The sequence below is a fragment of the Podarcis melisellensis genome, assembly GCF_964234715.1.
Source record: "Podarcis melisellensis genome assembly, chromosome: 1".
Taxonomy (NCBI): domain Eukaryota; kingdom Metazoa; phylum Chordata; class Lepidosauria; order Squamata; family Lacertidae; genus Podarcis; species Podarcis melisellensis.
In genome coordinates this window covers 47,396,585-47,420,889 of record NC_138528.1, presented here as the reverse complement: position 1 = coordinate 47,420,889, position 24,305 = coordinate 47,396,585, and the positions used below count along the sequence as shown (strand labels likewise).

At 42.4% G+C, this 24,305-nt stretch overlaps 1 protein-coding gene across 14 annotated transcripts in view; it reads left to right on the top strand.

Annotated features, from left to right (window-relative positions):
• Positions 1 to 24,305, top strand: part of RAD51B (RAD51 paralog B) — a 366,487-nt gene that overhangs the window by 186,448 nt on the left and 155,734 nt on the right. For 11 of the 14 annotated variants that reach the window (XR_014165843.1, XR_014165845.1, XR_014165846.1 and 8 more), the window contains one exon: positions 16,176 to 16,254. The exons of 2 other annotated variants lie outside the window; for them this stretch is intronic. Coding sequence is in view for 9 of the 12 variants with exons in the window: in XM_081901853.1 (XP_081757979.1) it covers positions 16,176 to 16,254 (79 nt within the window). In the remaining 3 variants the exon portion in view is untranslated. Of the gene's footprint in view, positions 1 to 16,175; positions 16,255 to 17,746; positions 17,998 to 24,305 lie in introns of those variants that run through there. One more of the 14 variants, XM_081901850.1, reaches the window with a different exon arrangement.

The window sequence follows — 24,305 nt, the reverse complement described above, 5'->3', positions numbered from 1 at the left end:
TTGAAAGCACGCGGAGCCTCCTTGTAGACCGAAGGGCATAACGAGGTATTCAAAGGCTCCCAAAGGGGTGAACATGGTGGTCTTCCATTCATCCCCCTTCCTTATGCGTATCAGATTGTACGCCCCCCGCAGGTCCAGCTTTGTAAAAATCTTTCCCTTCCTTACCCTGGTCAAAATGTCATCAATTCGGGGCATAGGGAAAGCCAGGGGTTCCGACACTGCATTCAGGGCCCTAAAGTCACACACAAGTCTCGGCTTATCTGTGTTTTTTTTGTCCACAAAAAACACTGGGCTGCCCCCCACCGCTCGGGACTCTCTGATGAAACCTCGCTTCAGGTTTTTGTCAATGAACTCCCTCAGCTCCTGCATCTCCCTGTCTGACATGGCGTACAGCTTGCCCACTGGGAGTTGGGCCCCAGGGAGTAGGTTGATTTGACAGTCAAAGGGTCTATGCGGTGGCAGTTTGTCTGCTTCCCTTTCGCTGAATACGTTGCTCAGATCTGCGTATTGCGGGGGCACCTTCCCTTTGTCCACTACTTCCATCCCGGCTAGGGTGATTCTGGCCCCTCCCGGAACCTTCCCCTGCTTGCAGTGTTCTAGGCAATGCGCTGACCCAAAGGAGACCACCCTCTGATGCCAGCCCACTAGCGGATCGTGTAGCGCCAGCCAGCTCATCCCCAAAATGATGGGAGCTCCTCCCAAGGTGGCCACATTAAACGCTATCCGTTCGGTGTGCCTTGCCACCCTCATTATCATCGGGACAGTCTGTTGGCTAACTTCTCCCCCCAACAGCTCTCTGCCGTCAATCGTAGTCACCTGCAAGGGGTTACTTAAAGGGATGGTCTGTATCTGGTGCTCAGCTGCAAACTCCTTACTCATGAAATTACAGGAGCTGCCTGAATCCAAAAGCGCCTTGCTCTTTAGTGGGTGTCCGTTTGGCAGTTCTAGTAACACCTCTATCACTAAAGCAGGTCTGGGAGGTTCCGGCGTGGGCACTTTCACTGCTCTTTGGCCTGGCTGCTGTGCCCCGACGGTGGCAGCCAGGCGTTGGCTTTTACTTGCTCCTTGCTTTCCTCTTCCTTTTCCCCAACTGCTCCTGCCATCCCTTGCCATTCCTTTCTTTGTGGGCAGACTCTGGCAAAGTGCCCTGGCTGTTGGCAGAGATAACATCTCTTGGCGCTCTTTCCCTCCTTCCGCCCTTCACTGGGATTTGAAACTGCGCGCGCCCGCGCTGTTCCAACTTCCATCGGCTCTCCCGGCGGGAAAGGTGGCTCTGGAATGTCTGGAATGCGGAGCTCCCTCCAACGGTCTCATTTCCCTTCCCGCTTTTCCAAAGCCCTCGCCTCCTGGCGCGCTCCTATGGACAGCACAGATTTGGTCAGCTGATCCATAGACTCCGCCCTGGGCCCCCGGGAAAGTTCATCTTTGACGGCCGAAGAAAGCCCCTCTTCGAAAAGCATCTGGATGGGTTCCGCCGATAGGTCCCACCCCAATTTATGAATCAGCATAGTAAACTCAGTCCAGTACTCACGGACAGATCGGCTTCCCTGCTGGCAAGCCATTAACTGCCTTCGCACCACCCCCTGCTCAATGTCGCTGGAAAACATCAGGTCCATGGCACGAAAAAACTTCCTCGTGTCCTTTAGGATCTCATTATTCGCTGCCATCAGGGGTCTAACCCAGTCCTTCGCCCCCGATTCGAGATGGCCAATTACAAAAGCCACTCGCGATTCCTCGTCGGGGAAGTCATCAAACTGCAGGTTGAGAGCGTATTGCATCTCTGTTCTAAAGGCATGATAGTTCCTGGGATCCCCCCCGAATTTCTGCACCAATCCTGGCACCTTTCTGGCGAGCGGGGTGGTTTTCTCCTTTCCCTTTTCTGCATCCTGAGCCCTCCTCTCCTCAAGCCTCGCCGTTTGCAGCGCCAGCTGGATATCCAACGCCCTGTACCTTTCTTCCAGGCTTGGACCCCCTCCAGCTGCTCCTGCTCCTCCGGTTCCGGCTGGGTTGCTCATGATGCCTCTCCCTGCACAAGCTGGCTTTCGGAGACTTTCGGATTGCTGTGATGGGATGATGAGCTGCTTGTGCGTAAAATGCAAGTCCCTCAGAGTTTGATCAGGTTTTCAAACCTCTGCCTGTGACGGAGCCCCTCCGGCATGGCTGCGTCAATCGCTAGTAGAATCCGAAAGTGGTTGCTTTCGGAATCGTTTCCAACATAAAAGCTCTTTAACGGAAACACGTCTTCTGGACTCTCGGCGTGACAGTTTCCGGCGAGGAGTGGGTGTCCCTATAGGAGGTCCTGAGACCTCCCCACTGTTTTCGCTGGAAGCGTCTCTGAGCCATCCCTCCGACTCACTTTCCCTTGGAGTTCTTGCTCGCCCTCTACTGGTTCCCTCTTCCGCTGCTACTTCTCTCTCAACCTCAATGAGCCTTTGCACCTCCGGTTCTTCCGATGGCAGTTCCCTGACATACCGTATTTTTTGCACCATAGGACGCACTTTTTCCCCTCCAAAAATGAAGGGGAAATGTGTGTGCGTCCTATGGTGCGAATGCAGGCTTTCGCTGAAGCCTGGAGAGTGAGAGGGGTCGGTGCGCACCGACCCCTCACTCTCTCCAGGCTTCGCGGACCTCTTCGCAAGGAGCGGGAGCACTCCGGCTCCTTGCGGAGAGTTGCCAGCATGGCGAAGCCTGCGCGCGCTGAGCTCAGCGCGCCCAGGCTTCGCGGACCTCTCCGCAAGGAGCCGGAGCGCTCCGGCTCCTTGCGGAGAGTCGCCAGCATGCCGAAGCCTGCGCGCGCTGAGCTCAGCGCGCCCAGGCTTCGCGGACCTCTCCGCAAGGAGCCGGAGCGCTCCGGCTCCTTGCGGAGAGTCGCCAGCATGCCGAAGCCTGCGCGCGCTGAGCTCAGTGCGCCCAGGCTTCGCGGACCTCTCCGCAAGGAGCCGGAGCGCTCCGGCTCCTTGCGGAGAGTCGCCAGCATGCCGAAGCCTGCGCGTGCTGAGCTCAGCGCGCCCAGGCTTCACGGACCTCTCCACAAGCAGCGGGAGTGCTCCCACGGCTTGCAGAGAGCTGCCTGTTTGCGGGCTGGGGTCGGGGGAAGCTCAAGCTTCCCCCGCCCCAGCCCCGTGCCTGGGGGGGGAAAAAATAATTTTCCCCCCTTTATTTCCCCCCCAAAAAATGGGTGCGCCCTATGGTCCGGTGCGCCCTATGGTGCGAAAAATACGGTATATTGTTCTTAATTTTGGTTTCCTTTTCCTTTCACTGTGAATTGAAATACTACTGGACATTCAGTTCTAGAAGCAGGCATGGATTTTAATAATTGTGCAACTTTCTGGGTGTTTTTTTCCTCTTTGAAGATTTAATTCCCCAATATTCTATTCAGTTTATTACTCTTCCATCAAAATATACTAATTGTTTGTCCTTAAAAGGAGGGGGCTGGATCTACAAGTAAAAACAGTTTCCCCTGTTAGGAGTTTATTTGCTGCAGCTGTTTCGTAGTTCTTTCTGAAAGAAGTTGGACTTCATTTTCTCTTAATATTTTTGTAGCAGCATGCATAACAGTCAAGCTCCGATAAATAAGATAATTATGTTAATCAGAATACTATTAAAACCCTGGTACATTTCAAACAATATGTATTCATTCCTCATTTCTTTGAGCATAGGAAGTTTCAGGAGAGCTGTCTTATTCTTGCCAGCCAGCTGCACAAATTCAAACTTGTTTTTCCTTCACTGGTTTACATTCACACTTGTTTTTTGGGGGGGTGTTCTTCAGCCACATGTACACACGAGCAGAATGCTGATTTCAGCCCCTATATTTGCAGGTAAGTATAACTTACATTCTTGGCTAAAGGAACATCAACTGGCCATCAGTGTTCATTTATCAAACACTTTTCTTTCTTAAGGTACACAAAAGCCTTGGAGAAGTTAATTTTGTGTATCTAAGAGGTAACAATATTTAAAAGAGCTATTTTATGTCTGTGTGAAGATACAAAATATTATCTCTACCCTGGAAACATAAGCAGTATGATTTGTTGCAAAGGACTGACCCAATTCTAGTCCAAATTTGAACACACTGATTGAACAAGTGGCTTAAAGTGCTATTGTGCCCCTTCCCAACATCCACAAAGAGACTGCTTGATTATTTTCCAGTTTGAAATTGTTGGGAGTAACAAATGACAAATATGATGGCCCTTGTGAGCTTCTTATTTCTGTGAGGAACTGGGCTTCACATGGTCCTAAGGCTTTCTTTCTCTCTGTCTGTCTGTCTGCCAGCCATGGGAGTCTGACATGCAGGGACGCGGACTTATAAAAAATATTGGGGGGGGGCCCGGGAAAGCTCATGAATAATAAATAAGCTCATGAATATGCAAATAAAGTGGCGCCGCCTCCTCGTGAGCGAATAGGGGAGAGCGTGCTGCGCCTATTAATCAGCTCCAAAGGAAATTGGGTGGAGCTTTTGCTCGGGAGGGAGGGCAGGAGGCATGCAGCCCGCCCCTCCCTGTGCATTTTGGGCTGGGGGAGGGGCGGCGATGGCGCTCTGCTGGAGGGGCGCCGGAGATTATTGGGGGGGCGGAGCCCCCCCAAACGAATTTTTGAGGGGGCTCGGGCCCCCTCAAGCCCCATGGAGTCGGCGCCTATGCTGACATGGCACATAGTGGCTAGTTAAGGCAGGTAGCTGTGTGGAGGCCCCAGCAGGTCTTTCCCTTCCCCTTTAAGAAAGGCTCACTATCTCAACATTTGAGAAGCACTGGCCTCAGAAATTATTGCATGGAAGAAAGGAAGAAGCTAGGAGACTGACCTAAAGTGCTCAACCATTGCTGCAAATCCATCTGCACGGTATGTTGATTTACGCTGCTGTTGTTTATCAGGACTCAGACCTCCTAATGGACATGTGTGGGATGTATATGTAAAGCAAACACTGTCAGGGCACTGCAGGCTAGTTGGATTTATGTCCCACTTCTCTTCAGAAGGGCTTTTATGGAGGAGCAAATGTTTACATTATTTAGACTTGTCTGACTTTAATCCATTACACACTCAGATATCAGTGGACAGTTCTGTCTAAGAACTGGATTAGAAAAGACACTAAATAAAATGGAAACACAATACAGTGGCATTATGGTTTTATTCACTTTTCTCAGTTTCCCCACAGAAATCTCTGTGTTAACATAACATGCAGTTTATATTGGTTTGGGACTTGAGTGTTTTGTCCCCAACAGAGTAACCAAAGGTTTTCTTTAACTATCCCAGTCTGATACCTGCTAAAAAGAGATATTCTAGACTGCCAAGGCCCAATGGTGACCTGAGACTTATCGGTATGGATTCAACTGAACAGTTGCACTAGTGGGAGCCAGTGGGACATGCTATGCTATTAGGTGGTATTCAACTAAGCTATTAGGTGGTATTCAACTAAGCTTTTATTCAGAGTAGAGTTGTACCTCGGGTTAAGAACTTCATTCGTTCTGGAGGTCTGTTCTTAACCTGAAACTGTTCTTAACCTGAAGCACCACTTTAGCTAATGGGGCCTCCTGCTGCCGCTGCGTCACCACTGCATGATTTCTGTTCTCATCCTGAAGCAAAGTTCTTAACCCAAGGTAATAATTCTGGGTTAGCGGAGTCTGTAAGCTGAAGCGTATGTAACCTGAGGTACCACTGTAGTCCTATTGAAATTAATGGACATAACTTATTCATGTTCATTAATTTCAATAGGTAAAACTTAGTTGAGCCACCAAGGGACAGTACTATGCGCAGTAACCAGGCAGAAGGCCTTCTCGGTAGTGGCACCCACACTGTGGAATGCCCTCCCATCAGATGTCATGGAAATAAACAACTATCTGACTTTTAGAAGGCAGCCCAGTTCAGGGAAGTTTGTGATGTTTGATGTTATATTGTGCTTTTAATTCTGTTGGCAGCCACCCAGAGTAGCTGGGGAGACCCAGCCAGATGGGCGGGGTATAAATAATAAATTGTTGTTGTTGTTAACTCGGTTCAAAGCAAAAGACGATTTTTCTAAAAACAGGTGGTGTCAAATCTGTTACATTAACAAAGGAATATCGGAAGCTGCCATATACTGAATCAGACCATTGTCTATGCTGCCTGGCAGCAGCTCTCTAAGATTTGAGATGGGTATCTCACAGCCCTATCTGGAGAGATGCTAGGAACTGGAACTTGGACCTCCTGCACACAAATCTCTACAACTCAGGAACAATGCTTTACCCAAATAGTCTGGATGCAGAAACACCCAACTGCCGCTTTGCTTATTTAAAATATTAGCAGCTTTTTATGGATGATAAATTCCTGATCTGTCCAGCAACGCAAATTTAGAACAAAAGAGAATATGAACAGGGGAGAAATTATTTCACATATCCTGTAGTTTTTTCTGTAGTCTGTGAAAATTTTAATTCTTTTCCACATTGACACATAAGGATAATTCCAGGTTTCTGGCTTATTGTAGTTTACCATCATGAATGAGGAACATGCTGCTGCATGCTGCCCCATTGCTCCTGTTCTACTCCCTTGTTATGAGTGGGATAAACAAGCTAATAAGCCTTGACTTCCTATTACACATAAATCCAGGTCTCTGTGAGTTGTTGGTCCCTAACTAGGTATGATTTGTAAGCCAGCAGCAATGCAGCTGATACAGCAATGCAACATTCCCATTTCCTACAAAGAGAACTATATTGCTTGAGAGCAAGAACAGGTGATTATTAAATTATTGCTTTCTGTAGCTCAGTGCTATGCTTGTCATCAGTACTTACTTTACAACCCACATATACAAGGGGGCAACTTCCAAATGTTCTTCCAGCCATCTTGTTTTTGGGCCAAGGAATGTCTAATTTAGTTTTGCTGTGTGCTTCTGGAAACTCATGGTGAATTTGTACATCAGGCCCCAGTTCAACTATTTATTTTATTATTTATTATATTATTATTAATGTGTGTTCTCTACTATTTCTTTAGCTTTTCACCTTGGACTTACTCTTTTTTGGGGGGGGCGTATGTCAATATGGAATAGGGGCAGTGGAGTTTTTGTTTTATCCTAAAATGATTTTGTAGACAGTGCTGTGGGTGAAAATGTTTTAAGATGTGATGTAGGATAATCTCTTGGTTTCTTGGCTGGAGTCTGGGGCTTGCTAAGTTGCATTTTGTGTTGTTGTATAAGTGAGAAGTTGAGAAAGAGTAAGAGAAAGTTTGACTACTGCCCTTTGTGAAAGAGTGATGGTGAGGGACACTGGCATGATTTCTTTTATGCTTATCAGCATGGCTGTCAATCTGTCATCACGTGAAAAAAGCCCCAACACTTCTAGCTTGTGAGAAAGAACTACAGAAGAGCTTGCTGGTTATTATGAACCACGGTCTCAGATGTTGACTTCCTTACATATATATTGTTGTTCAGTAGAAATACTGCATGTATGCATAGACTCCTCAAGATAAGAAGAAAGAAACACAGATAGAGAATATATATCCATGACAAACAAAATGTATGTATATATGTTCCCGGCTGCCACTGGAAGTCCTCAAATCTGAGGACTTTGAAAGAGTACAAAGGGAAAAGTTTTATAAGGCTTATACTATGGACATTTTGATCTTTAGTAATAACATAATAGAACGTCCTTCCTTAAAAATGGATTTAATGGATACATGAATGTATTTTATCTTGGTGTGAATCCCTAATCAGCATTATTGATCAGGAAATGTGGCGGCTGCATCTTATCCTTTAGTTTATCTCATTCCAAACAAGTGGCCAAATAAATTTATATTATAGTAGTGCACTATTTGTTTATTTTATTGGAAGAATTAAACTTCCCTTCATCCAATTGTATCCCAGGTCACCGTAGAATAACAATAAACAGTTGGGGCAGAGTCAACTAAATAGGTGTGCTCGGAGAAGCCAGCACAAATGAGTCCCCCTAGCACAATTTTGCTCTCCCCCATTCTCCTACTCCCACCCCACTCCCCAAATTGGCTTGGAGTGGGGGTTGGGGGAACCTCCAGAACAGCATTCTGGGTCAGAGGAGATCATTCCATCTGGCTAACAGAAATGTTTTGTAATGATGGAATGACCATATTAGCGCAACATTCAATTCCACCCAGTATAAATAACAGCAATAATAGTGAATTTTACTTGGAAGATTAAGAAGTTAATACCTGTACTGGGAAAGGACTTTCTCAACAATATGCATTATGCAAATACCTTTAATGCAATCTATAATTTCTGTATGTATTAAACTAAGATGGGGGCAAAACAAGCAAGGCAAGGAAATGTAGTCATGGATTGCTGGAGAAGGGACCACTTCAGTGACTTATGTTTTTCATGTTGCTGCTGTTTATTTTGATCCCTGCCTCCTGAAGTGTACTTGTGTGGGATGTATGCTCAACACAAATGCTGCCTGTGTACTGTCTTTACTAATTGGTTTGGATTTATGACCCACTTCTCATAAAGTGCCCCAAGCAGCCATTGCTGCTGTTCTATAAAATAGCAGAGAGGAAATCCCTTTCTAAACAGCTTCCGTTGGACAGGATTTTCTTGTGGGGTAGGTATGATGCATTTAGACTGCTCTATAAAGAGTTTTATTGAATTGTGACCCATTAACCTGGTTTTAATTAAAAACCTCTCTTCAAACATACTGAGCTTTGGAGATCCAAATTTTCCACTGCAGCACACACCAATAAGTGTGTTATTTGGTTGTTTGGGGACAAATTCTAACATGGCATTCATGGATGAACAGTGAACAGGAACAGGAACACAAACCACAGTCATGCCATTTATGACTGCAAATATATGCCTCAGTCTTGGGGCTGTGTGAATTTGGCTCTGTAAGCCCCATTGAGAACCACCACAGACTCCTTTCCACAGGATGAAAACTGGACAAATCCATTTGCCTTTAGCTGATTTCTTCTTGCATCGCTGGAGTTAATTGCTCATTCTTTCAGCTGCTTAGTCAAAGTTCCTTAATCCCTGTTGATGAGGCTGCTGGAGGAGAATTGTCGAAGCCCCCTCTTGCCTTCTTTTCTTGTACAATAACCTTGAATAGATCAGGTGGAGCCTGCAATATGTCTACTAGTTTTCTTTTCTCATTGCACCTTCTTTGCTTGAGACAAATGCCAGGCATTGACTTCAAAAGCAACAGTAAGGTTTTCTAGGGTTGTACACCCCATGAAGAAGCCTTCAGGATCTTTTCTCTAAATCTGATAAACTAATTCATAGATTTGTGGATATTTAGTTGTTGGATTGATTGTTTTAATGTGTTTAGTTGGGAAGGAGGGCAGTATCTAAATTCAATAAATAGTTTTATTAGGTTTTATTATTTATATGTATGGTGATGATGATGCCCTTTTTGGTTTCATACTATTTAGCTGCCCTGGCAACATAAGCTCATGTTGAAGGTGTGGGACCTAAATCCTATAAAGAAGCAAATATTTTTTCTGGAGATATCAATATTTGTGCATTGGTTTTGACTCTTATGGTCTTGACTCTCTTTCATCAACCTGTTCTAGATGAATCTTTAGTATCTCTCTTAGTCACATCAAGTCACATTGCTTGCCTGATCTGTTCTACATATCTCTGCTTTGGTTCACAGATTTGTGCAAAGGTTGCAAATAACAAAGAATGGGAATTGCAACATGTGTGTGTAAACAGAACTGTATTCTGTAACATACCAGGGAAACCATGCACAGGGCTATGCAGATAGGAATTGGGATCCTATATTACTATTATTGATGTCTTTTGGCAGTATTTGGCATCTATATAAAAAAAAGACTGTCCCTATAAGAGAAATTTTAGAACTAGTGTAATATTTCATTATAGTTCAGTTCCTTAAGTCCATCAGCTTCAATGGATCTACTCTGAGTATGACTTAGTTGAACATAACTCTTTTTAAAAAATAGAGCTTTATGAATGGTGGTTCATCTAATGCTTTTAAATTGTATCAGTATTGTGTATTGTTAGAATACCAGTGTGTTTCTTTTGAAGCAGATTTGAAATGTATTAAACTAAAGTTTCCAATTTTTGGTTATGGCAACCAAATGCAAAACATCTGGAAAATGTTTGTGCTTGGGCTTTGTTGTACCTCCATCAGGATTTCTCCAAATGTAGAACTGCTGAGTGTTCTTCTGTGTGTACATAGTAATCACTTTTAGTGCACAAATGGTGTATCAACTGTTAGATTGTCTGATTCTAAGGAATCCAAGAGGGAAGGCGATTGTATGTGAGGTATATAAGAACTATTTTCCTATCCAGCTGCAACTTAAAAACAGTCCTTAAGGGATAGTAGTACATAGAGCTTATTATAGGTGTCAAGGTTATGATAATAGGGATGAACGTCCGTTGCTAAGTTTGAAGCAACCTGACAATCCAGGTGCATTGATGGATCCAAGAATACCTTAAGGCTGTATACTTCAGTGAACAGAAACCAAAGTCTTATAAATGACAGGTGTTCCCACTTCCTGCCAGTCGCATACCTTGCTAACCTTTGTTGTAGTCAAAAATTGCATAGGTTCAGCATAAATCAGCTCCCTAGGTTAAGTCCTCAATTTTTCAGTGTGTATTTATATATAAAAACTTACTGAAACAGGCTTCCTTCAGATGTCTTCTAAAAGTTGTATAGTTCCGTAGACCAATGGCCACAGGCAAAGTGATCAAAACCCCCTGTTTGCCATGCTGGAGTTGGTTTGGATGGAATGGAGGTATGCCTCTGCTCATCCCTGCCAGCCTCCAGTGTCAAGAAGTGCCCCAGTGTTCCCACCCAAATGGCAGGTGGGCAGAATCTGCCATTGATGGCATCCCTTCTTTGCCAGCAAACCCCTCGAAACAGGATGCAGAAGGAGAGGGCCAGCACTTTGGGTAAGAAATGTTTGAAGAGGATAGCCACATAACACTCCAACAAACCACTCCAGAGCCTCAAATTGCATTACAGTGGTGCCTCGCAAGACGAAATTAATCCGTTCCGTGAGGCTCTTCGTATAGCGGTTTTTTCGTCTTGCGAAGCAAGCCCATTGACAGCTTAGCGGATTAGCGCTACAGCTGTCAAGCGGCTTCCAGCGATCAGCTGTTAAGCGGCTTATAAGCGGAACACCTGATAAGCGGCTTAGCGGCTTAAGAAAAGGGCGGAAAAAGCGGGGAAAAAACGCGGGGGGATGCAAGATTTTTTTCGTCTTGCGAAGCAACCCCATAGGGGAATTCGTTTTACGAAGCGCCTCCAAAACGGAAAACCCTTTCGTCTAGCGGGTTTTTCGTCTTGCGAGGCGTTCGTCTTGCGGGGCACCACTGTATTATCCTTTCATGATGGGAAAGGCTGAGCTGTCAAAAAATAAGGACTTGTTGGTTTTCTCATTTACAGCAGCAAGGCTAACAATAGCAAAGTGTTGGAAATCTGTGAATCATTGAATGTATAAACACTTTACATATATGGGGGGAATAAGCAGGGTGGGGACATGCACGGTGGGGATTGTATTTGTCATGTGTGTATTCTGGAAAAATAAATATGTAAGAAAACAATAATGAAAGCTTGAGACAGATTTTTGAAACTTGTGCAGAACAATAGCTAGGCAGCCTCACCACCACTACAGGGACCATCTTAACACAGAGTCAGGATTCCTGCACTTCTGCAATGAAGTGACCAGTACAGTAGCAGAATTCCTAGAGCATTGTAAACTTCCAAGTGAGGTTAAGCATTCTGTATTAAATCTGCCTGGTGATTTATCTTTTAAAGGCAAAAATGTTTATATAGAAAGTTTGTTGGGTATGGCTTGGGTTTAGTGATGTTAAACAGTACCCAAAGCTGCCCTATTTGGGCACATATTTAATTGCTAGGAACATGAATACTGTATTTGGGTGAATATTGTTACCTATACCCTGTTCTCAGGGAATCTGGTGGAAGGCCACACACTTTGCATGCAAAGGGTCCCAGATTCAACCCCTGACATCCCCAGGGATATCTGTCTGAAACCTCAAGGAGTTTCTGCAAGTCCTTGTAGACAGTACTGAGCTAGATGGACCAATGGCTTGAATCTGTATATATAATACATCTTCCTTCCTATGATCATAATAAGAACTAGCAGTTGAATGGTTGAATTCCAAGTTCAATATTTTTCCTTTTGCTCTGCTTTGGTACTGGCACAGCAGATTAAACCCCTGCATGGTACAGAAGATGTGAGCAAACAGGGGAAAGTAAAGTTTCTTGAATTGATGCAAAAGCCAGTGGAGTTGTTTTCCTCACTGGCTCTTTTCCTGTTTTCTTGAAGCAGCTGAAAAAACAATGTTTCTCCATCTACAATAAGAAGGGATATTCTGGCATAAGGATTGCCTGTCCCAGACATTTGGCACAATCGGAGGAAAGATTTGTTTTGCTTAGCAGTGGTTTTATTAGTTCATGAATCTAATTGAACATTCTAAGATAATCACATCCCTTGTTGAATGACATTGCTGATTCGGTGCATTTCTTCTCACTTTTCAGCTATGCTATGCTCTGCCACGCAAATGTAGTTACAAACTGGATAATTAGAGAGTTGGGCTTAACAGTACAGTAAAGAGTAACTAACTGAATGAAGGGAAAGGGACTTATAAATGTTGTTAATAATAATAATGCTAGTTGTGGTTTTAAAATCTCATAGCAGATTAAAAATTCTAATAGTATTCAGAACTGGGTAGTTAATTTTGTGAAATTTAAGGATTAGGTTTTGTTCTTTGTGATCTCTACAGTCATACATATGGGTTCTAAGCACAGGGCAACTTTTTGAACCATTGCCATAACTCTTGAAAAAAACTTTGCAGGATAGTTTGCCATAGGGACCAAGATTTCTTGCTCAGAGAGATGTGGTTTCACCCTCCCATTCACTTCATTTATGACTAATGCAGCACAAGGAACACTGCTTGGAACTTCCTCCTTGCTAAAGCAAAAAGAACTGTGCCTGTGTTTCTTTTATCTCTTTATTTATCACTCTCGCTCTTGTTTCCTTTCCACTCACTATTCTTTTTTCTTTTATGTTTTTCTTTTATTTTCTGTTCTGCATTCTCTTCTCACCTGCCTAGGCATCATTTAAGGACTGTCAGGACTAAAGTTCCCCATATCATCCCAAGGCAGTTGACAGGGAACACTATGAAATGGAGATGGTTGTCATAGGCCATATCTGAATACTTCAATAGCATAACTTAATATTGTGGTTGAGTCTACTGATGTGTTGTTCCTCTGAGGAGCCATGCAAGACAAAAGGGCTTTTTATTATGTTTGTTTCAATAATGCCATGTGTCCGCTGTTTGAAATTTTTGTTTTATACAGATTGTTCTTTGTTTTATTCCGATTTCTACCAGTAAGTAAAGAACAGAACTTCCCCTTACAATTTTGCTGCTTGAAGCCTCATGAGCAGAGTACATGGCAACCCCAATGACTTGGGGTGAAGATTGTTGCATCATTCCATGAGGTTAAATGCAGGAAAGGGAATTCTGGGGGTTGCATCATGGCTACAAGTGACACGTTCCTTCCTTCTCCAGCAGCTTTTCTTTGCATGAAGAATAACTTATGCTGAGGAAGGGAAAGTGCTTGCATTGCAGATTTCCACCGTGCAACAGGTCACCAAGTTTATATCACATCCTGAGATGGTTTTGCTAGCATAACATTACTCAAAGCAAAACATTGACAATGGTTACTAAACCTGCATTTTTGCTCTGTTTGTCTTGTACCCTCATACCTCAGTAGCTAGGGAAGATACATGCAGGCCAACAGATGTTATAAATAAGCAAGAATAAGAGGTTGTTTGTAAGGATCTCTACACATGTACTTCTAAGCGGTGCCCAGCTCACTTTCTTCTATTGTAGAATGATCCTTCACATTGCAGAGAACAAGCAATCTTACTAGGAATTAAAATGCTGACCTCAGTTGTTTGTCTGTGTGTGTGTGTGCGCGCGCACACCCCCCCCCCAAGTCTTCAGGTAGACTGTGTTTTATTTTTGTAAAGTTTATAATGAATTGAATTCATTATTCATCTCTGCTTTAAAAAAGGGAAAGTCTGTTTTTAAAGAGCGTCAGTGTTGTGCTAGGTGTCCTTATAAACTATGTGAATCAGCACTAAGAATTCTGTTGTAAGTGGGCAAAAATGGAGCTCAGTCTTGGAAAGGAATTGTGTCTTTTTAAAATTATTTTTTTTATATACAACAAGAAAAACAAACAAACAAAAAACACAAATACCAGATTACACACAAATTACAAAAATAACCATAGACACATGATATTCTTAGCAAACAATAAAACATCTATTGGTCTTAACGCTAAAGACCCAACCTCTTTGTACAGTGCACTGAGAACTCTTCTGCAATGGTTCAGCTACTTACTGTACATCTGTGTGACTCTAAAATGGTCTGATACAGAGCAAAGGATGGAAGTGCCCTTCTCTTTGATGGCTTTTTAATTAGAACAATTAATCCAACACTATTATTATTATTATTATTATTATTATTATTATTATTATTATATTTGGATTCTGCCCTATACCTGCAGGTCTCAGGGCAGTTCACATGATAAAATCAAAATATAAACCACAAAATACATAATCAATATAAAAACAAGAACAACCCAATAACCACCCCCCATCCTGCCATCCGTGCTGATCTCTTTGCCTTTTGTTTTGCCACTTAATGAGGATATGTCCATTTGTTATCATCCGTATAAAACAGAGCTGAGTTTGTTAGATTTATACAGAGCACAATTATGAGATCCTTTATTTTCAAGTTCAGTTTACAAAGGATTTTTTGTTTGTTAGTTATATTCCACTGGGCTTTAACTGTTCATCTTTTGGAGCAGGCTGTCTATTGACTAATTCCATGTAGATTCACTAACCAAATAAAAAAGTGAGAAAGTGGCTAACCTTTCGGGATTTCTTTAGTGCTCACCCCTACCCATCCAGTATATAAATGGTATAACATCAGTTGTCCAATGGCCCTAAAATGCACATGAAAAAATACCATTATGAAGATTTCTTCCTTTCTTCGTACTTCCTTTTGTAGCAGCTTGCCCATATGGTACTTGTCACTGCATAAAACTCTACGGAAGGAGTTTCAGAACAGCTGAACACCTTCACTTGCACTTTAGGGTCAAGGGACCTTTTGGTTTGTGGACTGCAACTTCCAAAAACAAGCCACCGCTTGGCATGGCAGTGATAAAGATACATTTCTCACATCTGAACTGTGTTATTTAATGGACAACAAGAAATGGCAGATTTTATCATAGCTCAAAGTAGAGCAGGGTTATAAGGTATATTGCTGGAGAACTTTAATTGTGGAACAGAAGAGTGGCCCTGACAGTGCTGTTCACAGGCCGTATGGATATTTTTGAAATGTCTCTGTCCATGCATACTTAAAAATGAAGAAAGTAGTAAAGTCTGGTGTATTTTCCGGGCATTGGTGAAATGGGTATGACATCACTTTAATTGAAACGGAGCTCTGAAAAGAACCAGAATGTGCTTTGGATCAGCAGCCTTGTTAAATGGTGCCCTTAGGGCTACAAAGTTGGAAATGCCGCTGTGAAAACCACAGACTGGGAAATTGCTTTCCAGTTCCTTTCCCTTTTTTTCCTGAGGCAGAAATGAGTGAGGAAATCTGCTTCAGATTTGGGCTGCAGACATGTTTTTGCAGGAATGGCAGCAGCAAGTCACATGAACTACCAGCAACCATTCCGTGTGCAAATCATAATATAGGGGGCTGGTTGTATGGGCTTGGGTTGACCTGGACAATTGAATATTTTATAGCAAGTACTCTTAAGAAACCAAAGCCATCATGGGTACAAGGATTGACTTAGCTCCTTTCTTAATGTGCAAATTTCTATGTGGGGTCTCATTGCTCTGCCATAGTCTATCTTCTCTCCTTCTGTGCTGGAACACACAGATGTTTGGAGCATTTCTTGTTGTCTGTTGAAACATATACAACAGAGTGGAAGGGCATATTCAAATGGTGTGGCATTTTGGAAAATATGACTTAAATGAGAATAAAAATATGAATATTTTGAATCTAAAGGGCTAAAGGTACATTTTTTTGCAAATAAAAGTGGTACACATCTGTAGTATTTGCAGAGCTGCTGTTACAAAATAGCCTAGACTTTTGATGGTTGCTATTGTTAAGCTTTCTCTGTGAACTGGAATTGTAATCAGTAGCAGTATAAAATAGGATATATATTTTTTTGTCTTTGTTTCTGCAGCTTCTGGTTGCAAAGTCCCCGATTGCACCATTCACATCTTTCCTGTACAGAATTGAAAATTCAGGGTTCGTTCTCCAAGGTAAGACCATGAGTCAGTTTTGCATACTGAAATGCCAGAAGTCTTACATTTGTTCTTGCATCACCTACACATCAAGTACATTTCCTATTGAGAGACTTTTTCCTCTTCAGCTAGGCAGAAATAAACAAGATGGCATCTTCTTGGCACAATATTTTGACCAGATCATTATATTTGTTCCAGATCATTATATTTATATATGTTTGAATAAATGTGGAATCTTCCTCTAATGGTCTTGCCTTGTATATGTGGTGACAGCCTGACAGTATTGCTACACCTATTGTTATTGCAATCATTTATTGCAGGAGACCAACCAAGAGGCTGCATGTTTATCTTCAGTGGTGTGGTTCAGAAGGTTATATAGGTTTTATATAGGTTTTATATTGGGCTTAGTCAACTCCCATTGATTTCAGTTGGTCTATTCTATGCACTACTAAATCCAACCCGTTTTGTTAACAAAAAATAATGATGGGGTGGGGGAGTGTGCCAGTCCAAAATCTATCCCTGATGCCTGCACATAGAGGTTAATGGGAGAAAAGTAACTTCCAGACAAGGCCATATTAGGGTTCTTTGAGCCAGCTAAGAAGATTGCGAGAAGCAGCATAAAAGGGAAAACTTTCCCCCACCCCCACCCCTAAAAGGAAGCTTCTTGAAAGGTGTCAGGTAAAAAGGATGATATCTACGCTGGTGGCAGAAGAACATTTTAGTGCTAATGAATGGGCTGTATTCCACGGTCTGACAGCAGAGGCAACATTTCCATTCATTCATTATTGTGTATTATTGTGTGAGGCAGTCAGTGTCAGGAGGAGAACACATTCAAAGTATGTGACAAGGGAACAAGTGGATGAGTGTGGGAACTAGGGAAGAACAACAGCTGTCTGAAAAATGAAGCTTAAGGGGAGAGGGGAGGGGAGATCCCATCACAGCTCTGTTAACCAGGAGGCCACAAACAAACCAATACTAGAAAACATACCTGAATCCTCTTGAATTGTGGGTGACAGGAAGGAGGCACACACAGAACATAGTAAAGAAGTTTGATTTAGTGGCTCTGCAGGCAATTCCTCTTGCCATCCCTAGGGGATTTGGAGGTGGGGATAGAGTTAAAACTGCAAGTTGCTTTCTCTCCCTTTTGTTCCTTGGGCCTGGTGGTTAATAAAAACGGCAGGAGAGGATGGCTAGTTAGAGATTTCAGTGACTGCTATTTGATGCAGTTTAAGGAGCTACTCTGCTATTGTTTGTAGTTAAAATGGAAAGCGGAACTGTTCTCCATTTGCAAAAGTCTCCAGCGTCCTAGGGAAAAGAAGGCTGAGAGTGAAAAAGCTATTAACATGGTAATGCTGCCTCATTCGGAGGAGTGCATCAAAATCCCCTTTGTTGATGTAAATTGCTGCTCTATTGCCTGGTCTCTTTCGATCTCATGGTCTCCGTACAAGTACTGAAAATTGTTTGGTGAGACTTGGGTGGAGGGGAAACTGCACCTCTTATATCATTTTAGGAGATCGCCAAGCTGCCCAAGAGCACTGCAGTGGGAGACTTCTGTGCCTTTGTAAACTTGAAGTGCTCAGTGGTGAAAAGAATCCAATTATTCAGTGGCTCTTTTATTGCTGCTTTCACTCTTGAGAAATGCTGCTCAACAATTTGAAGACAAGGATGGCTGGTCAAAGGGTTGAGTTAGATTTTGAACTACTTTTCAAGTATATTGTGAGAACAAGGGAAAAGATAAGTAAGCCCTAGTGAGTCTTACTCAAAGTCTCTGATGCTTGAGAATCCTGGGTTTGAAATTCTAATTTTGTAAGTATTGTTATTTATATAAAGGGACAAATCAAAAGCCTGGATTTGCACATTGCTGATTATATCCTCAAACGTGGATCTAAATGTGTCACCTAAAATTTGCATTAGTACACAAATTCTGGTTTAAACCACATTTTTAAGGTCCAGAAAATACTTTAAATTACTAATAAAGGTTCATATTTATATTCCTTTCCAGTGACTCCAGTGTAATGAGGCCAGATGTTCAGGTTTAAAAGTTCTTTTTCTGTCAGAGCCGCAAGCCTTGCCCTTTAAGACTGAGTAATCTCTTTGAAATCTAGTTCTAGTTCATATGTACATTTTTCAGCAGTCAGGTTCATTCACCAGTCAATTGCTTGTTTTGGTGGTGGTGTATGAGTAAGGAGTAGTTCACTTTCACCCCCAGTTACTATATCCTGCCGATAGAGGAAAAGGAAGGAGATGTGTTTGTGTCAGGAAAGGAAATAGCCATGAGTCAGACAAACAGCTTGTAATAGGTGAAATTGAGAGTACGGAAGTTACTTTCATATAAACACCTTTGTATCTTCACTTACTAGTTGAGCTATTGTTGAAGCAGACTGATTTTCATACCAATTGTTGGAAACGGTGACATTTGTGAAAGCATGTACCAGTTCAGATATCAATGAAAATAGAACTGAACTCAGGGAGTAGTAGATTTCTTGGGGCACTTGATTGTTATACTAACTTCCAGAGAGAGGAATTTTACTTACCAGTGATCTAAAATGTATGCAACTGTGCTGTGTTACTTTTCAAACATTCTTCCTTCAAGGGATATTCTACATTGATGTCCACATGTTTCAAAAGATTGAGGGCATTAGGCACGCACATCATGCTGGATGCCAGCCAGGAGTCCTGCGGCCTCACTTTTGGCCCCTGGAAACTGAGAGCCTGCTCAGAACATAATCAGTCCACATTCCCCTACAGTTGCACACTGCAAGGGAAGATCTATAGTGCTGGACAAGCTGTTTTTCAGGGAGGTTTATCTGCCCATTACTGAGCGCTTCTAATTGACAGGCTGCTGGCAGGCTTCTAAGGAACCCCGGAGTTCCCCACAATACAGATTGGAAACCCTTGCATCAGTGTGTGGAAAAATGAGGCATCTTCTGCATTTCAGTCTGACCATTTTTTGTTAAGTGCTCTTCATGCTAAGGGTGTTATTCAGCAGTATTGTTTTTATATTATTATCCTAAGAGTATTGTAGAGTTCAGTAAACCTTTTAGACTTTAGGAGCCCTCTTTAACACCATTGTACAACGTGGGGCCTGTTTTTAATTTGTGACTAGATTTGTCTGCCCATTTTCTGTCCCTTAATTTTGCCATTTGCCTTTTCTCACTTTCACTTTTTCATCATTTATTCTTCCCTATCTCTTCATCTCTCACTTTTTCCATATCTCATTAACAAAATGTAAATAGTGCTGATGGTGGTAGTATGACCCTTTATGAAATGGTTTTCTCCCAGGTGTTCCAAAGTATCCTTTCCTGCCGGGGTACATGGGAGTTGCAATTCTCCATTCCTCCCTATCCAGTGCAAAGGGCTGGGAAGCATGGGAAATAAAAAATTCCCATGCACCCTGATAAGAGATGATGTTTTGGGGTATACGTACTTATTTGTGTCCAAGCCTTAAGGATAAAGTCTACAAGGCTTCCCTTGTCACCAGTGAGCCCTCCCCACTACTTGTCCTCCCCCCACTTGCCAGGGTGAGCTTGTCAGCAGGAAGGACTGGTGGTAAAATTCCCATGTCTTAAAAAAAAGTCATTGGATAAAGCTTGGAAAGACCACAGCTTTTTTCTAAAAATTCTCCTAGGAAGTTCAAAAAGCTCAATGAAATCTGAACTAATTGCAACATTAACCCACCATACTAGTAACAGATAAAGGGATGCAGATACGATTATATAAGAAGTTGCCATTTCTGGGGTCTATTTGAACCAGAGGAGAGTGTTAGCCAAGATCTGAACTGTAGCACAGGAATGAAAATGGATCAGGGATCTTTGTAAGGCAATGGTTAGAGCATACAACTTAAAATGGTTCAAGTCACTGAATTCCATTGTGTCTGCCCAGTCAAACCAATTTATGCATTTCACTAGTCGAAACAGATGTAAGAGGTACAGCAACCACCACCACAAAAGCAGTTCTTGCAGCCCCCCCTCCAAGGTGGATTATTACCACAGCAAGTTATTTCCATGCTTACATTGTTCTGCAGGCACCCTCTTTCGCCTCATAAGTATCCTCCTGCATGTTATTAAGAGGTGTGGCTAAGGAAAATGTCACTAAACTTTTGCCCTGGCAAAAGCCACAGTCTAGAATTTATTCAATCTATAGGGCTTCCTTGCTCTCCTTTACAGTCTAGGATTGCTTTCAAGGGAATGTATCTGGCAGATGAAATCAAGATGTGCTTAAGTGGCTTGCTGGACCAGACCCAAGCACCAAAATTTAAATAAATACCTAGTTTTACAAACTAATCTAATACAAAAAGGAATGTTTGCATGATTTCTCTTTTGTTTGGAGGTGAACTGAGTTTTGTAAATCTTTTATTTTTTTGTGTTGAAATGTGTGTGTTTGATAAAGGAGAACCTTTTGTTGAATGGCTAAGCAGGTTGTACAAAAGCTGAAAGTTTTTCTCTGCTTCTCGTCCAAGTCCTGGACAGTAATCGCTACTCAGAAAGAGCTCTGTAAAAGCCCCCCAAGGCTGGTTTTCTTTTTTCTTTTATATATGTAAAAAAAGGATTCAGAGAACTAAGTAGACTCAGCTAGCCCACAAGGGAAACTCGTGAACCTTGGGAGTAAGGAAACTATGCAGTCCTTGCTGTCTGAATAAGCTTAGGAAAGCTCTCTAACCAAACTGAGCTCAGTTGCGCTGTCAGGGCAGCACTTCGGGGCAAACATCCAGAGTCCCATGCAACAAAAGGAGCCCCAAATGCAGCAGTTAGCTTACCACATTTTGAAGTAATTGAAATAATACACATTTCCAATCTAGGGAGAGGGGCCCCCTTAAGTCCATTAAGTTCCAAGTCTAGAATTACCTAACTGCACCATTGACTGAGCTAAAGCTTAGGTAGCGTCTGTTACATATACAGTGTATTCCAGCTTTTCCACATATACAATTACACATTGCTGAAAGCTGTGCTTCATGTACTGTATTTGTTTACTCTGCCCTAGTTTATCCTGCACTGATTTTAAAAGCTGAGGATGTTCGTTTGACTATAGATATATATACATACACACTACAGAGAACTGTACCCACTCATTTTTAATTTACTGGCAAGGGGGCATGGTGATGGTAACAACAGCAGAAAGTGGGAAGAGGGCATTTTTCTCCTTCCTCCCCTCCTCTTGTTTGTCAGGCATCAGGACTTAAAGAGCCCTGATAAAGTTCAAGCCCTGGGTTGCTCTTTAAGTCCCACTGTCTGACAGGGGGAAGGAGAAGAAGGGGGAAAGGTCCCTGCTTACCACTAGGGAATAGGAGATAAATTTGATTTTGTTTGTATTTTTATGAAAAGCTACCTGATTCACAGTTATTGAATCAGCACGTGAACCAAGACACAGTTGTGAGATATATATATATATATATATATATATTTTCCTAATTCTCTGAATTATGCAATTCACGTCTAAAATCATAGTGTGTAGGGGAAATTCTGCATTACACAGTAGTGCAAACAACATTAAAAAAAAACACTTGAGGGAATTGCTTGCAATAATGTGTCTTAGTCAAAGCTGCTTGCAAAAAGTTGCTCTAAAATGCTTACAAATTTTCATGAGGATTTTTCTTTTTTAAAAAAAATTATAGATTGCAGAAATGAATTTAAGATTTGATAACTGAGAAGCTGAGAAGAACCAAAATTTACAATTTCGTCCAACAAAACTTAGCACTGCTAACCATTGTTATTCCACGCTAGTAAGTAAATGAAAGATGGGACAGTTGCAGGAAGTAGAGCCAGACCCTGTGACAGGTAGAGGCAGCTAATTCTAACTTTGCTCCCGTCCATTTCACGGCTGAGTTTGACAAGGACTGCACTGAGATTGTGGAGGAAAATGCTGACAGTTCCACCCTTTGGACAGGTTGTAATTAAGAAATCAGACAAGTTGGGGCAGGCTGAGGGAAGACTGAGCTTGGTGGGACAGTGCCCCACTTGCTCTGATGAACCCTCACCCAACTGCATATTTTCCTTCCCTTTGGAATAGCTCTTGAGTCAGTTCAGCCTACGGCTTTTGCAGCCTTCCTTCTAATGTCCAGATGATGGACAAAAAAACTAGATGCAATTTCAAGGGATCCTCAAAAGCACACCTAAAAACTAGATGTGTGTTTGACAATAACCAAAGTGAAAACGAAACTTTAAAAGCTGTTTGGTTCACTGTCACTTTTCTTTTTTCCATTTCAAAAGATGTTTGCAAACACCTTGAACCACTGGGAACTAGCCTCATCTGGTCCATTAAAGTAAAAGCGAAAAAGAATAACTATAGTTTGTATAGTTCACCAAGCTAAGCGAGAACAAAAAATAGATTAAACACGCAGAAGGCTTAAAAGCTCTTTTTGTGCAGGGCTTCTCCATCTGAGAACTAACGAGAGCCTCCCAGGGCCTGGTAAACAGACTTGAGATCTTTTAAGCTCTCTGCCTCCCATGTGCTTAATTTGTGCAATTTCAGCCGGCCGGCCATCAAGCATGTAAAGCTGAAATTGTGCAACTTGCATGTGTTTAAGTTACAAATTGTCTGTATTGCACAAAACATATGATTCACAAAACGTAATATGTCAGTGTGCGATTAAAATTTTCAGTAGTGGACTATGAAATCATTGATGCTGCTTTGTTTTTTATATTGTTGAAATGTAGGAATTGATCTTTGCTTTGCAAATTCAGCCCCAAAGCATGACTCATGTGCCCTTCAAGGTTTTCAGAACTAAACTGTCCCCACAACCATAACCAGAGAGAAGCTTTCCCTTGTCGTTCTCTTAATAATTATGCTGCACTCATATGTTTTTCGTAAAGCGCTGGAGCAAATGCTGCCATGACTTCTTTCCAAGAGGCTTTTACACACCGTCCTTGAAGGTCCTGTATTGATGTGAGCTTATGTTTTGTGTCAGTAAAACCTCCTGGGGATGGAAACATAAAACAGAGCATGATTTTTAGGTATTTGTTAGACCTGCTTGCCACCATAAGCAATTTGCTGGTTGTTGCACAGAAGATACTAGGTTTTTAATGCTTTTTTTACTAGATGGTTCTGTGGTGAAATTAATTTTAATTGCAAACACCATGCCATGCTCAATGTGAGGTTGTTTTGAACACATTCAGAAACACAAAGTCTGACAGAGTCTCCTGGAAATGATCCAATGTCAGAGGTTGCCAACTGTTTTTAGCCAGTGGACACATTTAGAATTTTGAGAACGTGACATGGGGGCCAGTCACAAAATGGCTGCCACATCTGAAAGAGCAGAGAAAAGAAACAGGACCACCAAAGGATGCAGACATGTCCCCGCATCATCTGCCACATCAATGAGGAAAAAATGGTCTGTTGTGCTAGCTCACAGAGTATCTCTGTGTACCTCTCCTCTGTGCAGAACAGAAGGAAAGGTGGGTATCTGACCTTGTGCACTGCAGATTTCTGAGGGGATATTCAAGACTTTGTGTGTTTGCCATAGGAGGTACTGGCAGGTATACTGGCACCCACAGGCCGACAAGGGAACTGTGTTCTAGGTCATCATATAGCATCAGAAGATGGTGACTGCCAAACAGAATTCTTGCCACATCTACAAAGCTGACAGCGTTGGTGAAACCAGCAAAGAAAGACAAGCAGTTTTATTGCCCCTTTTGGCCTTCCTGAAGAAGGCCCTGCATTCTCCATCCCTGCAAGGTGAGCTGGCTGCTGCCTTGTTTTCTTTCTTTAATTATGCCATCATCCTGCAGTTACTCTCCAGTTTGTAATGTTCAGGGGGTGTCTATGGGATTTCAAAATAAGAATAGGGCTGTGTGAGAAAGATTAAGCTCATTAGCCCCTTATCTATTATGGCTCAATGTCTGTAAGTGGCTTCAGGTCAATTTATTTGCAGCATTTGTACCTTGCTCTTCAACCAAGTAGGTTACCAGTGTGGCTTGCATGCAGTCAATAAAAGCAAGACAGTCTCTGCCTGCAGGCTTACAGTCTAAAAAAACAACAACACACAAGGGGAAAGGGACAAGGAGGAAAGAGGAAAGAAATTAAACTCAGCTTGTTGTTGTTGTTTAGTCATTTAGTCGTGTCCGACTCTTCGT